General features: G+C 37.0%; 1 protein-coding gene across 2 annotated transcripts in view; it reads right to left on the bottom strand.

Annotated features, from left to right (window-relative positions):
- Window positions 1-1,760: 1,760 nt before the first annotated feature.
- LCORL (ligand dependent nuclear receptor corepressor like) overlaps window positions 1,761-17,998 on the bottom strand; it is a 56,660-nt gene continuing 40,422 nt past the window's right edge. Inside the window, exon 7 of one of the 2 annotated variants that reach the window (XM_033513579.1) lies at window positions 1,761-3,198. In XM_033513579.1, coding sequence (XP_033369470.1) covers window positions 3,185-3,198 — 14 coding nt within the window. In that variant the 3' untranslated portion in view covers window positions 1,761-3,184. The remainder of the gene's footprint in view (window positions 3,199-17,998) is intronic. The other variant, XM_033513578.1, reaches the window with a different exon arrangement.

Below are 17,998 nucleotides of genomic sequence, written 5' to 3'. Positions count from 1 at the left end.
TAAGACTTTAGTTTTACCTTCTTGCTGTTCTGCTGTGCCTTGCTATATCTACAGGTTTTGTCTCTGGCATCTCTCGGGAATGCTGGACTGAAAAGATGAGGTTTCCTTAAAGTCACCTCCCAGTCTGTGGATGCTTCAGCTGTGGATGTGGCTTCACTGGTGTGTGTTAATAGAAAACAGACTATCTCACTGGAGGCTCCTGGGGCTGATGTGGGGCTGGAGTTCCTGCCCTTTGGGAGAGGCCAAGGAAGCTGGGCTTGTTGAGCTTGTGAATGTCGGGAGGATCCTCAGTTACCTGCAAGGAGTCCAGTAAAAAGATAAAATTGGGCTCTTTGTTGCATATGATGAGAGGATAAAAAAGCAATAGGTATAAATTGAAACTCAGACCAGAAGAGAAGATGAAAAAGGCAGTGGAACAGGTTAAAAACTTCTGGAACAAATTGCCTGTGCAGGTTCTGTCCTAGGAATTTTTAAGACACAGGACTAGGTGTGAACTACTCCCAGCTGGCTTTGAGCAGGATGTACAACTATGGACCTTCCTGATGTCCTTTTATACCTTTGTGATCCTTTTAGGCAGAAACCTGAGCAGCAACTGGCACTGAATTTCCAGCCCCTCTGGGCACACTGCCTACCTCACTGTAAAGGGAAGGGGTTTCTGTGTAATACAAAATTAGATGTGTTCTTTTAAAATTACCTTTCCAGGAGGGGTGGCTGCATAATTGCAGGGTGAGACAATCAGGTGTGTGCTGTCTCTCAAAGTTCATTATTACTGAAAATGAAGGTTTCAGCGTATGCAGCTGACTTCCTGAGAAAGTCACATGGTAGCAAGTGTACATCCAAAGGTGACAAGGAGGCAAGCCTGGAATCATCATCCTTGCAGTGAAAAAAATCTTTGCTTGGTATGCATTACTCCTTCTACCTAAAATAATGCTGGTTTTTACTTTAATTCTATGTGTTCAAAGTACCTAACTTCTTGGCTGCTTAATTAAGGAATAAAATTTTAATCCCTAAAATACTTTAATTTTTTTTAAAAACAGCCTCTTTGTTGCTCTGAACCAATTACTGTGTCCTTCCTCTTTTTGCTGGCTAAACACAACAGTGTCAAACATGAACTAGACCTAAACTTCAGTGCCTATTAAATAATGGTGAAATAGCAGTGGTCACTCATCAAACTTAGGTTTGACTAGTTTGACACTAGTTTTTGTTTCTTAAAACAAATTTTGTGATTCCTGTTTGCTTGTGTATTCAGTCTCTTCAGCCTATGCATTAAAACAGCTTCTCTTGACAACCAGCCTTAGGCTGGTTCTCTCCAGGCTGAAGGACAGCAGCAGGGGCTAGTGAGCTTGGGTTATGCCTGAAAACTCTCAAGTCAGCAGCCAACTAAAACTCAAAGTAATAATAATAATAATAATAATAAATAGTTGTTAACAAAAAAGAGGCTTCTTCTTGGAGCTGAGGAAGACATGTTCAAACCAGTGAGGTTCTGGTATTTACTGGGTCTTTGAATTCAGAAAAGTCCATGTGGCATGTCCTCCCATGGGCACACAAACAATTCCAGCTGCATTTGCTCCAGTGCTTGTAAGACTCCTATGTTCTCCTGCCTGACTCCTTACTGATCCTTTTGCTTTGCTAGGGCTCCACAGAAGTCAACTTCTGTTCCTCTCCCCTGGGAAGTTTAATTCTCCTTTTGTCTTTCTTGGCCCACAGAATCCATGGTGCCTGTAACAGTTAGGATACATAAAGACCTTCTAAACAGCTCAAAACTTGATGAATGTTTATTCTTTTAATCACATTCTGCACTTTTAATCATGTCCAATACTTCAGTGACTCAATACCTTCTTGGGATCTTGTGACACCAGAACTCATAACAATCTCTATTTCAGTTACTGGGCTGCACCTGCAAACCAACAAACCTCTGTAAAGAGGAAGTGCATCTTTATTTTTGTAAGGTGAATCCTTAAAACCTTTGTTTTATAAAATACATTGTCTTCCAACTAAATTTCCTTCTGGAAAGTTCTTGTCAAGTAAAGGACAGACAACTCATCATGAATTAAGAAACCTCTACTCTAGCTACTGAATGTATGACTCCAGAAAAGAGAAGTATATTATATGGTTTTATTCTAACACTTTTGTTATAGCTCTATTAATAATAAAGTTTCGATGAATGAAGTACATGAACCTTGCTAAGATCATTTAAGCATGGAATGTCTACAATGTAGTCAGCTACAACCATTTACTACTTCTTTGAGTAGAGTTAAAATTTTGATTTTACATTGAATTTCCAAAGTACATGGAAAAAAATGAAATAGGAAGAACATTTACATCCATTTTAATTGGTGGCAGGCATAAATTCATAAAAACAAATGGGGAAGAAAGACCATTTAGCAGAAACCTCAAAAAGTGCAGATACAGATTTGTTGAATGACAATCTTTCACGAGATTCTCCAGCAGGCTCGGTCTTTCTTTTAGACATTAGGGTCAATAAACACTGTCACACAGAAGTCCTCAATGTAAGTGAAGATGAAAGCGTACTGCAGAAACAAACTGGTGCTTCCATACAATTCAATCCGTTGGTGAAGGAGATCTCCTCAGATAATTTACTTTTGTACTGCTTTGCTTCGAGGTAGTCGGTCTCCACCTATTACAGATTGGTTTGAATTATTACCATAAATCTTTACATGGTGACCTATGCCACAAATTACATAATATATTAACTTTCGTGCACAAAAATAAAATTGGGAAACCATAGTTGAATTTAAAGAACATAGAAAAATCACAATACTATTAAAGGGGAACATCCGATTCTGATATAAATTTGTACTGCAAGAATTTCATGGTCAGATGTGAAACTTCATATTTAGAAAAGAAAAAGTACATCAAACTGAATAATGCTAATAGTATATAAAGCCAAATCACACAAGATCATTTCAAGATCAATGTAATAAATGCTTATTATTTAGCAGAAAAAAAATCAGGAACAATGTACAAAATAATAGTGCAAGAACAGCTGCAATCTATTTGTTCTCATCAGTTTTGAGATTTTGGTTAAAAACTTTACAGCTGGCGAGAGATGCTGCTGAAAAACTCAGATTCCACTCAGTGGGCTGATTAAGGCACATCTTTATGGACTTCAAATGTTCATTTTCTGTGTTCATGTCTATTGAATTCTGCGGCTCCGAGACTTTCACTTGTAGTGTGCTGTGAGAAAAAAAGTGGGGGTAGGAGAGGGAAAAAAATGAGAAAAAGTTTAGTACACTTTGCTCTTGCCCTGCAAACAAGCTGCTAAGAGGCAAGATGAGGTGGTGGCAGATCCTGTATTCTGTTGTGGATTTTTGTTGTTTTAGTGGACTATGTTCCAGAAACACCAAGATTAGAACCCGACTGTGCTGTGGTGTGAAGCAGATTGGGGTTGTCTGTGTGGGGATGGCTGAGGCCCTGTCCATTGGCAGCACCCGTCCCAGGTCAGTCTCCTCTGGTGCTGTTCCTTAGCAGGAGGTGCAGTAACAGCTGGCCTTGCTTAAACCATCTCCAGCTGACTACTGTAAAGGCACAGAGCAGGAACTGGGCAAAAGTCTTATTTTTATTGCTGACAATATTAATTTAGTGCAGCCAAGGAAGGACTCGCATATAGAAAGTATTTTGTTTTAAATCTAGGAAAAAAAGTAATACAAGAAGGGAAAGAAACCCAGTCCTTTGTGGGGGACACTAAGACAGATGTGTGGATTGAATCATCAAACAGTTTGGGTTGGAAGACAGCTTTAAAGGTCATCTACTCCAAACCCCCTGCAATGAGCAGGGACATCTTCAACTAGATCAAGTTTCTCAGAGCCCCATCCATCCCGATCCTTAATGTTTCCAGGAATAGGAGGACATCCAGCATCTATCTGGACAACCTCCTTCAGTGTTTCACCATCCTCATCATCAAAAAATCTTTCTTAATATACAAAGCACTCAGAAGTTCTTTAAGATACAAAACACTCGGAAGACAATGTCAATCCTCATTTCAAACCTCTTCATCCCTTTTATTTTACTGTCTACCTGCTGCAGTGATTTGTCCCCATGTGTGATACATTGTTTCTCACCAACCTTTTCAAAGTTTTTGAGAATTTCAAGAATGATACAAAGTTGAAAATATTTCTGAGGTACTAAAAATAATGTTCTAAGTACTATAATTAAGAACAGGAGGTAATCGGCATGATAAAACCTATCTGAACAGTTTCATATCAAAAGGGTATTTAAGCAGCAAAAATGGCTTTTACTTGCTGCATTTGAGAAAAGCAGGTTCATCACAACTCAGGTGCACATTCTGGAGGACTGAATGTGCTGTAGTGTACCGCTCACAGGGGCGCAAAGAGTAGCTGAGGAGAGTCAGTCAGTGTAGGACTGTACCCTAAAGCATTGGTTTGTGTTATTCAAATATCAGTGACTGACTTTGATTGAAACATTTCCTGTCACAGCAAAAGGGGAAGAGCTTAGACAACAGCTTTCACATTTTAATTTAAGCACCCCTCAAGGCAGTTTACCTTTCTGACATGGCAATAAAACACAGATTTCTCATAGTTCCCAACCCTCCAAACTGGTGCACTGCTTCCATGCTCAGCAGTTACTTGTGTCATTATTCAGCCTCTGTATTTTAAAAAGGTTTTCCTTTTTACCCTTTTCCTCTGGTTGCCCTGATCTTTCCTTCCTGCAGGAACAGGAGTGTAGGTGTAGATGATGGACAGAACTTCAGTCAGCAAGGTTACTTTTTCTTCTTTACAACCTCTTCAGACTTGGATCTTTGCCCTCAGAAAGTCAAAGGTTTTCCTTATGACCATGAGATTAAGTGCATATGGGAGATGGTGTTAGAAGTGACTTCTGCAGTTAGCAGCTTTCCTCACCCCTACTGATTTTGTGGTTTTCAGGCATGGCCAGGTAGCAAAATATGACTTGTAACAACTACCCAGCAGCTAAATGAATGATAGGGTAGGAATATTTTGGTTTGGTTTTTCTTTTGAGTTGTCATGGGTTTGGGTTTTGTGGCTTTTTTTTTTCTTTTTAACTTTGTTTGTTTTGGTTTTTGGGTTGGTTTTTTTTTTTTTTTTTTTGGTGGTGGTTGCTATATGAAAGGAACATAAATGCCTTGGGAGCCAAGAAATTGCAAACTATGAAATAGTATATACCTGCAATGTGCTTTAAAACCCAGCATTTCTACTGTCTTTAAGCAGTAGATAAACTGTGTTGAATGCTGGGCAAGTGCCAGACAGAAAAAGCCAAAGGTTTGGGCTCTTCGTACGACCTGGTACGTTCCTTCTTTAGATCAACTAGGAGTTGTACCCAGCTGGTAAGGGCCACTTTCCAAACTATGCTGTTGGTGCTAACAGTGTATCCTAGGATTTGGTGTGACCATCATTCCTTCCCATTTGCTTGGACTACAAATGGAAATGCTGAGTGCTGCTATAGTACCAAACAGCCCTTTCCAAGGACTCAGCTCTGTCAAGGACTCTCCTACTCCGCATCTTTTAGTTTTATACAGGTTTCTGTACAAGGTGCAGTAAGCTGGACTGAATTTGCAAAACTAGAGCTGAAGTATGTCTTGATAATACATGTTATGTGGCGATCTATTTACCTCTCAAGGGAAGAACTCTAGGAAACTCAAGATTTTGCTTTTTAAATGAATGCATAAAAACAGGAATAGAAAAATGTTAAATTTTTCCCCCAGTTCCTTGGTATGGGTAACATCAACACAAAATTTTAACCTTGATAAAAATAAAGTGGAAAACAATATAGTTCAAGATCTCAATTAATGTGTTTGTTAACTGAGAAAAAAACTAGTCTTTTATCTTGCTTTTCATTCCTTTACCTGTAGTGATTTATTCTCCAACTTTTGATGTAATAAGGTAAAAAAATTGGTGTATTTAAATATTTCTAAATCAGAGAATGTAATTAAAGGCACAAAATTAAACAGAAGCAGTTGGATTTCTCCAGTCAAATCCATCAACAGATTCTACTCTAAATTTCATTCCACTCTACTTGCGCAAGCTCCAGTGTGTTAAGCATTCCTAGCAAAAGAAGATGTTACAGATAGCAACCCTCCTGTTAGGAATTCTGAGTACAGCCTGCTGGTCCCAGAAGCCATGGAGCCTATTTCAGGAGAGCCTGCACAGCCCCCTGGAGCTCTGCATTACCAACACTCACACCAGTAAGATGGAGTTCCTTTTAAATTTCCTAGACAACAGGCATATACTAACCTTAAATAATGCTCTCTAAAAAGGTTACAATTTCCAATTCTGATGCCATGTGTTTACCATTCCAGCAATTATCATCTGTTTTGTTTTTATTCACTTGGGACTGACTCAGTTAATCAGTTTCTGTGCATGTGATTTGTGTAAATCAGCTACAGGTGCTTCTGTGACATGGAACATAAACTCCAGCCACAGCATATCCAATAGCTCTGTTTCCACTAGGGAATTGAAAGACAGGAAATCAGTGCTAAAATTCCAGTGAAAAAGATGAAAACCATCTTCATTTTTTTTCAAAATTTGTATGACAAATTAGTGAGATTTCTTGAAAATTGAGTATTTTTTCTTCATCTTTAATTACACTACCCTCTCCTAGCCCTTTACTCTAAATAGTCCTGAAGTACAGGTAACATGTTTACTGCTTAACTGAAAAGATTTTCTATTTCACCATTTCTAATAATTGATCCATATAATTGTTGTCTCTTCTTAGAAAGTAAAGAACAAAAAAAGGGATATGGAAACTTGTCTATACATTTTGATCTGAAACGAGCAGTCTGAAAAAATCCCTTGAGGAGCCACATTCAGCAGCCCCTCAGCAGGTGCTCTGCCATGGCTCTGTGCAAGGGGTCTGTTCAGTCTCAGAGAGGTTTGACTCTTCCCCAGAGCCATGTGAAACACAAGGGTGGCAGGTGTGGCACTGAGGACATGGGCACACCACGCTGTGCATGGTGACAGGACACACTGCTGGGTCAGTGCAAGCTGGGAATGCCCTCACGTGCTCTGGGCTTGCTTTGGAAGCTGCTGCACACCAAACCAGTGGGTCTGAACAGCCAGCGAGGAGACTTCAGGATGGTTTTGTGTGTGTTGTAACTTCCAGCTCCCCTATCACCACTACTGAATCACCTCTGAATTTACCATCTTTCAACACTGCTGCAGAAAGGAGGGATTGTTTGTGTTTTTCTGTGTTATTCTGACTCATCTCAGCAGCCAGATCAGAGTAACATCAATGAACTGTCAGGTCCTCGCTGGTCTCCTTGGCTAAGCAGAGAACCCTGCATGTAGCTAAGTTTCCAGACCTGCTGGGGCCTAAAGGGATTATCTCTCCCCCAAAAAATTTCCTCATATCATTAAATAAAAAGGAATCAATAGAAAGGTTTTAATTCAACCTTCTACAGAAGTAATGAGTGGCCTCCCTGTGCTCCTAAGAGCTAAAGAAAACCTTGTTCTTTTCCACACTTCCTGTAAAAAGTGCCTGAATACAATTATTTTTTTCTGATAATTCACATTTATTTCTTTAGTTTTACCCAAATCATCATTATACTATTGGAAATACTGATTTTTAATAGCAAGATGGGAGAACAACACCAGAAAAGTTGAGGCTGCCAAGCACAAAAGGAAAAGAATATTCTTTGAACTGCTTATTTTCTCTGCAGTTTGGAGCCATGTTCTTCTGGAAAAAACAGGATATTTGACACCTGTTGTATGAAATGAAAGTTTTAAAAAAATCTGGCTAGATCAAGTCCATATATTTGCTGAGTTAATCTGTCACAACATGTTGAAAAAAAGTAGGAGAAAGAAAAAGTAGGAATGGGTAAAAATATCTCTTATCTGTTAGGTCAGTCCTCAGCATTTCCCTTCAGAGATTACCATCGACACTGCGTGCTCGTGCGCTGTAAAACAGCTGTGAAAGAATCACTGTAGGGCTGTGTTTCTCTAAGTCTTTTGCAACACTACAGATAAAAACATCTCCTTCCCCAGTATTTGGGAGCAAGGTCAGACTGGCTCTTACCCTCCTGTCTGACTGCAAACTGCACTTGTTAAACACTGCCAGCAGTGACTGCGGACTGGTAGCTTGGAAAGCATAAGAGCATCTGTGACACACAGCACAGACTCAAGGCTTTTACAGAAAGGTTTCAAAAACACTGAGTAGAAACAGTAAAACTTTAGCAGAATTTAAAAAATGTTCTCTATACAAACTCTACTCAGACAATTTCTCAAGAAAGGAACTAGTAGAATACACTAGGTTAAAATCTAGAATGACTACAGCAGCCTCAGTATGATTTCCAACAGAGACTGATTTGATAATGTAGTATATATTGAAAAGACAGTAAACCAAGCATGCACAGTCTGACTGAGTATCTCTAAAATTTAAATTCATTTTTCCATGATGGCAGAACCCAGCAGCAAAGAAATCTACAAAGGAAAATTTTAATGTCTCATTTCCATTTACCAACTGGATTTTCATTGTAACATGAAATAACATATTTCAGCTGTGCAGATGGAATTTCAATTGGGAATCAGAGAGAGAAAGTAATGCCCTGGAGATCAACTGAAGCAAGATGGGGAGATAAGCGATATTCAGGGAGTTTTAAAAGTTAGACATAAGAGCTGAGTTTAACACAGCTGGAGTGCTAAGACAAATAGTACAGAATACTAAGAAAGGACGTGAACTGAATGGAGACAAAAAGACAGGGTGAGAAGTCAGAACCAGCCATAATCCCAGACTAAAATTATGGTGGAAAGTTTATTTTGCTCTTCAGACTAACTTAGAGTTGTTTTCTTGGTTTGAGAAAAAAAAAAAAGAAATATGAATGAAATACATACAAAATATATACGAGAAAGATAGCTAGAAGTGGCAACTAGGAATTTGTGAGCACTCTTGGCCTGCCAGTGAAAGAGCATTACTTACTGGTAGCTTTTTTCTGAATCTATATATTGAGATACACACACACTGTTCAAGCTTTAACTTGCGCAGAGACAAAATTATATATGGTCATTAGTACTTCATCTTCAAAGACCACAGCACAACAGTAACACTGAACAGCAGGTGGTGACATTCTCAGGTAAACATTTGGCAAGTGGGATGGATGGCAACAGTTTCAGAGTGCAATCAGAGAAATAACTTTCTCCCCAAAACCAGTCAGCCTCAGAAAATTACACACAACAGATCATAGGCAACATAAAAGGTTTAAATTGCAATTTCACTGAAGAATTTGGGAACCAATATTCTTTTAAAAAATAAACTAACCAGTCTTGCACAGCCATGGAAGTACAGAGCTCTATTCTAATGGCTCCCAAAAATACAGGGCAGACATGAATGTGTGTTAACAAGTTTAAATAGCAACAGCATTCCTTCTCCCTTTTTGAGTTATAATTATTTAAAGCTGCCTGACTGAGAAAGTTATGTACAACAGTGATCTTTTTGACAAGAATCACCATGTTTTTGTGGTATTACTCTTTAACAGTCCACAGAAGCACAGGGTTCTTCAAGAACAAGGAAACAGAATATTAATGTAAGCTGTCACTGAAGTTGGCAGGAAGAAGTAATAAAATTTTAGGGCGTAATTTACTAGTGATGATAGTACATAACCTGTTAAAGAGAAGAAATAATCCTATGATCTCAAACTGTTCATAGCATACTGTCTTAAAAGATCTTGGTACCAAAAAAGCAGCTAGGATTCTAACAGTTGAAAGGTATTATCATTAATTTGATGATGAACATAATGAATTGTTTCCTTCTAGGTACCACCATGAAACAAGCCTTCCTCTGATCATCAGTTCCCTGAAAGAAAACTAATTTCTAGATATTACTAGAAGTTAGCAGCATGCAAATAAATAAAAACCCTACACACCTGTTGTGCAGATGACCTGTATTTGACTTACAAACATACTATAACAGAAGAAAAGCTTTTGCTATTTTTTTTCTACCTAATCATAATTAAAAATGGTTTTGAATGAGGCAATAAGGTAAAGGTTGGAGGGTTCAGAACAATGTGTGCTGCTGGTTCAGGCTGTTCTGAGGAAGCCCAATGCCTCCATCTCAGAGAAGTGATGAATACAGCTATGGAAGTCCTGTCATTTGAGTTCTAATCTCTAATCCATAATAGTTTTTTGACATTACAAATGCAATTATGTTATGGAGAGAGATCATCTCAGAAATACGATGAGACAGTCCCTGGGTAGTTTAAAACCCACCAGACTTCTGAATTAAGGAAGGTCAAACAGCAATTTGCAAATAAGTAATTTCCTTTTCTGAGATTTCTACTACTTAAATGTAATTTAAAACCAGCTGTAAGTAGTAAACTGATAAATAGGAAATGTCAGCAACAAATACGGTACACAAGAGAATTTATTCAAACACACAGGTAACAACAAACCACCAAATTTTAAAAATAGATACCTTAAGTACAGCCCTTAAATACTTACTTGCATTGCAAATAATTTTCTTAAGTTTTAAAAGTAATTATCGTCATTGAATGTTTCGAAAATTATACCAAGTACCCCAAAAAAAGACTGAAGACTAATTTTAAGTAGGTTTTTTCCCCCTAAAATGTACCCTGCATTCAAAATAAAAGAATTTACACATAGGCAAGAGAGCACAATTCAAGAATAAGAATTTATTTTTAAAGAAAAAAATTTAAATCATTACAGCTTCTAGACAAGATTTTTTCCAGCTAGGTTTCCATTTCATGTACAGGGAAATAATCTGTTGTTTGGACCAAGATTTCAATAGTTTGAAATAAGACAGCTTTGAGGGCAGGCCTGTGTCAGTAAAATATCAAGTATAATCTCTGAGTATTTGTGAAATCCACACCTTAGATAACAGGAACTTGTGACAAGATCCATCTGAAAAGACTGACTTCCCTGAACATCTTAATTTTCATGTATGCATATATTTTAATAAGAAATGTGAAAGCCTCATTATTCTAATTCCTAGCAGAATCATAATTTAGAAATACTCTACCCTGAGCTAAAAATGAAAACAAAGAATAAGAAAACCTACATAAGATCTGCTTGGAAAAACTTGATTGTAGTCACATTACTCACTGATTGCTTGACAACTGATATAAAACATCCCAAACCAAGCAGAAATTCAGACTTACACTTTTGAAAGTATTTTACCTCCTAAGTTAATTCTAAGGGTATTTCTACTGATATGCATGAAGTAAGAAGAGCAGGTTTAAAGTTGATCTTCACTGAAGAAAGAGCTGCAGTCAAGATATCTGCCCTACTTACAGATAAGCCACGAGAAAAGACAGAAGCAGATTCCTCTTACGGATGCCCAGAAGCAGAGACAGAAAGGAGCATGTGGCAGTAAGTGGAGGATGGAGAGCAGGGGAGTGGCACAGCTCCCTGTGAAAGAACTTGTGAAACTCCTGCCTAAAGTTAATTTGCGGTAAGGAACCAATAAAGGTGAAAGCAGACATAAGTCAGGTGAATTTCTGCTGTTGAAAAGACAGATCAAATAGTAAAATCTAGTCAGATTGATGAAACCAAAGAAAAGAATACAGAAAAGGGCACATTGCCTCCACAAATCATGAAGTTTCTCACTAAAGGTTTACATCCCCTTGACACAGCAAGAGATACCATTATACTCCAAAGAAATTGAAGAATAATCTAAACAGCCTTTACTGATGTCTGGAACATGAGGAATCAGCATCAGAAAACGGTCCCCTTTCAGTTATGAAAAAATGCAAAGAAACAAAAATTGCTTGACCTGTCCCACAAGAACAGAATGTGCAATTTGCCATGAATGTGGCAGCAAAAACTGTAACTTGTCCAGAGTTGTAAAACATCCAGAGCTGTTGACCCAAAATCATAGAGATAGGAAGATGCAATCTGTTTAAATATCTTGACCTTGGAAAAGACACGTCTTTAAACTGTAGGAAAAAAAATAAATTTATGTGTCTTCAATAAAAAAAAAAAAAGGATTAAAAATCTGTTACAGCTTTTTCTAAAAGATTTTCCCTACCTGGATTTGAAGACATCTGTGACACAAGCTGACTGACATTTTGCTCATGGTATTAAAAATCTCTTGGCAGGTGTATGGACCAGACAGAATGGACCAGCCAAAGTACATAGTGAGAAACGTGCAGTAAAATATCAAAACAGGAATAAAACTGGGCTGCACTTGTTCTTCTGTAGAATATCCTTTGGCACTCACAAACACACAGCTTGGGATAAAAGGAAAGCTGATGCATGATCTGAGAATCAGTTACAGTTTGGTACTAAAGGCGAGCAAAGTATAAAGGCAGGATGCAGAGAAATGTGGAATATCCAGTGTAATGGTAATGCCTGGCTGGTCTGAGCTGTGGCTGTGGAATAAACAAAATGGGTAACACCAATGTTGTGAAATGAACCACAGCTCAGCAGGACTCCAGAGCTGCACCAGTGCAGGACAGGCACTTCTGGGACAAAGGCACAGGCAGCTCTCATGGCACACAGATGAAGGACATGTCAGTGCTGTACTGCTGCAACATTACAAATAAGCGTATTGAAATGCAAAAAGCAGCAGGACAGCTAACACAGGAAGAGACAGCCAATGGCAAAGGTACAACTTTCACTACAGGAGCAGAGATGATATGCAATGACTTGACATCCCGATTGGGATCATCACCCCCCTTGAAAAAGTGTGCACACCTTTCTAAAAAAAAGTACAAAACTGCAGGGAAAACATAGATAATCTGATTTATTAAGTTATTAACGAAAAAAGTTCATGAAAAATCACACACTGAGAATGAAATATAAAGTGAACATTTAGATGAGAAAATAAGCCAGTCTGTTGAGAGCTGGCAATCCAGCTATGGGAAAAAAGAAATAGCAGATGGAGGAGATATGAAAACTGTGGTTTTCATAGATGGGTTTCAAGATGATACCTCATGAATTGAAAGGAGACGATGGAGAGAGATTTATCTCAAGAACAGCATTATTTTATCAACTGACACTGCAACCAATCAAAACACTGAGTCCTAACCTGGTTAGGATTGTGGAGTACATATTAATTATTACTCAGTTACAATGATTTCAATCTTTTATTTGACTAGCAGTGAAATAAGATTCACTTTTCTAGTTTTTTATAAAGCATTATTAAAAAACCCTCGTGAGCAACAAAGTAAAAAATTACAAATAACTTCCCAATTGGCATCTCAACTGAGGTTCTACTTGCAGTTTTTCAAAGAAGTGATTTTTTCTTAAAATCATACCTTGGAAAGGTTCACAGGTAGCACATATCCCTACACAAATATATTTAGGTACAGGTCTATAAATCACACATCTCTATGTAATTGTATTTGGTAAAACCTGTAATTCTGATTTCCAAACATTTTCCTCTGATTTCTTTCAAGATGTCTGATAAAATCTTTAAATAACTATGAAGTAAACATGGCTAATGATAAACTTTCTTTATCCAGATCACACACCCAAAACCATCATTATGTTTGACATGTCACTGAACACGGGAAAGGGCAAACCCACCAAGCTGTGTCGCTGTTGTGGGGTGTGCATGGCAATATTGCCAAAATGCTGCTCTTAAAATATTAAGCTTCTCCTATACAGCAATTACCTTTCAAACATATCCATCTAATTAGTTGCTGATCACTGTAAAAAAATCTGTCTTAATTAGAACCTGAAGGCTGTCAACAGCTTTCAGAGACACAGCATTCTCAGTGACATTCAAGATTCAAGGACTTTTTAGAGAGCCTTTCTTTTCCATGTTGACCACAGGAAACACTGGAGAGAAAAAGGCTTTTGAAAAAGAAATACCGTCCTTAAAATATGGCAAAAATACTATTTGTATTAAATTAATATCCAGTTACCAAATAACAAAAACATTTCTATTAGTCTCAAAGGTTGTTTAAACAATATCTTTAAGGCACAACTATGCAATTATAGCAAAATTAAAGGACATGGCAAGCAAAAGGATGAACAGTGAATAAATGTGGCATTTGGCTTAAAAATCTGAAAAGTATTTAAAACCATCAAAGGTCAGACTAAAACTATCCTTTGATGAGTAAAAGATGAATTAGGAAAGGAAAATCTACCCAAGAGTACATGCAAACAACAATGAAGTCATTTCACACCATTTTAAATTTCCCCCCTTGATTCTGGAACCAGAATCTGCACTTTTTGATTTGTAATTAACTGAAGATTCCAGTATAAGACACTTTACAAAGATGTGGTACAAGTAAAAAAACAGCACTAGCTTTTAGCATATAAATTATTGAGAAACACAAACTAAGGTACAGTACACAGGCCTCTATGAATTAAAGCATCTCTCTTGAACTATTTTCAACATCAAAATGTGGAACTGTCTCAGAAAAATTAAACTGCTCTGGTCATGGTCATACTATATAAATATGTAATTTACAGGTTACATCTTCACAGGCTCTGTTGATTGACCTCCCTCCTTTTCTATCTAACAGCAACAGATCAGCTTTAAGGCCATCAACTCTCAACAGAAGAGAGTATTTTAAAAAGGATGTGTACTTGTCAGATTTTCAAAAGCACTGTGCAGGCCTTGGAAAACGGCTATTTTCTCTTCTAAAAAAAGGCTTACGAAAAAAGACAGAAATTTGTCTATATTTATTTAGTATTACCAGTTCCCTAAACAAAGCTGAAAAATCTAGTCATTTCCTCAGGACCAAGGACAAATAGGAAAACATGACCATGAGCTTCTCAGTTTTTGAAGATCTAAAATTAAAAACAGATAGCAAAACAATACTGAATAAAATTATGAAAAAAGCACCCCAGCTTTGGTATCAAACTGGGTATATAAATCTTCAGAAAGGCTTGATGATCATGGCATTAAACTACAGAAAACTACATATCCTAGTGGGTAAAGAAATTTGAAGACCTCAGAGCCAAGTTCTTAAAAAAAGTCCGTTAGTCAAAGAAGCAAGAGTAAAAATCCTTACCACAGAACCCTCAAAAGAAGATGAGTAACAGCATACTCTAAGGCAATGTGCAAATAACTGCAGTTTAAAACTAAACAGCACCCAAAACCTACACAAACCCATACTAGATCAAATGATGTGAGAAAAATAAGAGGAAAGAAGAGTATGTAATTTTGGAAGTAGAATTCCAGAGTGTAAAACAAAATGGAGCATTAGACTGTGGCATGGGAGCTGCTGCTGTTGCATTGTGGGGAATGAGGCAGAGACAATTAAGTTCATTAAATGAGTAAGGATTTATTACACATGTATAGTCGATTATATATCAAGTGTACCTTTCTGCTTTTACACTTCTGCATTAAAAATGGCCCACTTACTAAGAACAGTCATTCATTTCATATTCTTCTTATATTTCTATTAATGCTCTTCGGTTTATGCCTGCCTGTGAAAAGATTATTTCCTGTCTGGCAACTGCAGGTATGAAAAGTTCTATCTGCTTACTCTGCATCATAGGTGAAACTTATTTTAGAGCCAAGTAACCCTCTGATGAAAAGCCTTTGTGAAAAGAGCCTTCTTAAAATCAACATATTTTATAACTGTCACACTATGTCTCCTCTGCACTTTTCCTAATATAGTATTTTAAATTTGTAGCTCATTAGGGGTATAGAATATGGTCCTTCATGAAAGCTGAACAACTTGCTAAAACAAATCTTCTTTGTCACTAGGTCATTCACACTAGTAGGGAAGTGATTCCCATTTGTAGCTTTATCATTACTAGATTGCATTATGATGAGACAAATAAGCAACAATACTGAATATTAAAGCCATACTAACACAGATGTGTAAAAAAGAATTCACAAAATTTTCCCTTCCAATTTTTAGCAAACTTATAGTAATGGAAGTTAAGTTTAAGAAAGTGTTTGTCTGTAATACTAATAGAGATGTTATTTTATGTACACAATGAAGAGACCAATTAGACTCACAACACCAAACTTTTCATAGTTACAATTCTTCACTCTTCCAGACAACTTTGAAATTACCACAAGAATCAGCAAATTCTGCTTTCAAGTACTGCACTAACTTGCTTTCATTAAGGTGGAATTTAAAAAAACATATTCAAACATAATAAAAAATTTAAATTGAAAAGTCACATTCTCTGCCAACAAATCCAATAGATCTGTTCTAAAATTCCAGACTACTTGAAGAAAAGTCAAAATATACAGGCAAAAATTAAAAAGTTCATGTTAGATTAAAATATCCTAACTTTAAGTGATAGAAATTGATTTTTAGAAGTTTTTGTATGCAAACTCCCACCCCGATATGAAGGGCAAGTGCACAGGTCTGTGATGTCAGCTCTGCCTGCTACTGTAGAAGGTTCCCAGTCTCTTTTCCATCTGTATGAAGTCCACACCCTCTGAAGCAGATTTTTAAAATATTCAGTACATTTTAAGATCATAAAATGGAGTATTTCACATTTCACTGTGCCAGTTTTATCATTGGATTAATAATTTTTTGTATTTTAGCTTGGCTTTCTTGAAACCTTTTGCCCAAGTCCAAAGCATGTGAATGTAACCTTCAGTGTTACCAGTGAACTACTCTTGTGAAAAGAGAACAAATGCTTTCCTAAAAACATGCTTATGTAATTTTCTTTGCACAACGGAGAATAGTGTTTCAGTGTTGCTAAAGAAATTAAAATTGCCAGAAGATGGATTTAGAGTAAAAGGGAACTGCCCTCAACACATCAAATGCATTGGGGAAACAACAGTGCAGAAGTAGCAACAAACATCAAATGGACCCTTGTATCCACCAGCCACCTTATCTTGAATTCAACAGGCAATGAGAAAAAATAATTAACTCTTTTCTGTTGCTGCAATGAATGCTTGACTAATTCTGGTTGCTGGACACTACCTTGACCTGTAAGAATTCAATTGTTTATTCCTGCTTGCACACGCTAATGAAAACCAAGTGTACATAAAAATTTGGTTACAACATTCTGCCCACCTGCCACAATGTTTCACAATAAAACAGCATCACAGCATCTCTCTCTTTGAAGAACATTTGGTAAGACCGCAAGATCCGCAGAAGTTGAAGAAAAATTTCAAATACTGACCATAAATGTGTCTATAGCAACATTTCAAGCGTGACAACAGAACAATGACATAGTTTATGATACCACATAAACAAAAATACAATCCAAAGAACATATGAACAAAACATGATGTTTTCATGTGCATTAAACTTCCAGATGCAGGAGTTATGTTTGAAGTCACATGCATGCACAGCTAGAAATCATGTTGCTTCTTTTTAGGGAGTAGCTATATTAGACTAAAAATGTTTGTATGATTTCCTTAGCTGGTGCAGGGAGTACACAATGTTGCATCAACACAGCAAAACCAGACATCCTTCCAATATCAGACAATCCTCTGAGAGTGTAATAGTACCCCTAAGAAATATCTGGGGTTACAAGTGTGGAGACAATTCCAGAATCATCATTCTTTGTCTTTTAACATTTCCATTACCAATGAACTTCCCATCATAGACTTTCTAAAGACAATGACTGATATGAGAAACCATGAGTAAAGGGAAAAGAACAAAAACTGTAAATGAAGTAATGTAAAATATCAAAATAGTTATCAGATTTCCTGAAGATCCAAAACTAAAGGATAAAAGTTATCAGGTAGATAAAATTGAGTCCCAATTAGAACTAACATGAGACCGTATCACAGTAATAGGTCTTGCATTACCATAGAAACAAAACATTGACAGATAAATATATTTGGAATGTAACATTTTCTCAATGAGTTACAAGTATGAGAGAGCTCTTTCTTCATTTGCAATATAGAAATGGGTATGGGCTATCCTTTTCTTTTATAGTTCTTTTTTTTAAACAGCAATTTGTGTCAAAGTTTGAACTTCTTAAAAACAAGTTATTTAAGTTGAGCTTGGCCCCAGATCAATGAATTAAAATACAGAAGAGTAGTCTATAGTTAAAAATGCTGTACTTTGGAAAAAGCAGGGTTATACTGAATGAGCTTAATACGAAGAGTTCTATCTATCACATGAAGTACAAAAGAAATAAAGCATACAAGAGCCATTATAGTCTTTATA

The sequence above is a fragment of the Parus major genome, chromosome 4 (assembly GCF_001522545.3).
Source record: "Parus major isolate Abel chromosome 4, Parus_major1.1, whole genome shotgun sequence".
NCBI classification, from domain to species: Eukaryota; Metazoa; Chordata; class Aves; order Passeriformes; family Paridae; genus Parus; species Parus major.
This window is presented reverse-complemented; position numbering and strand designations above follow the sequence as displayed.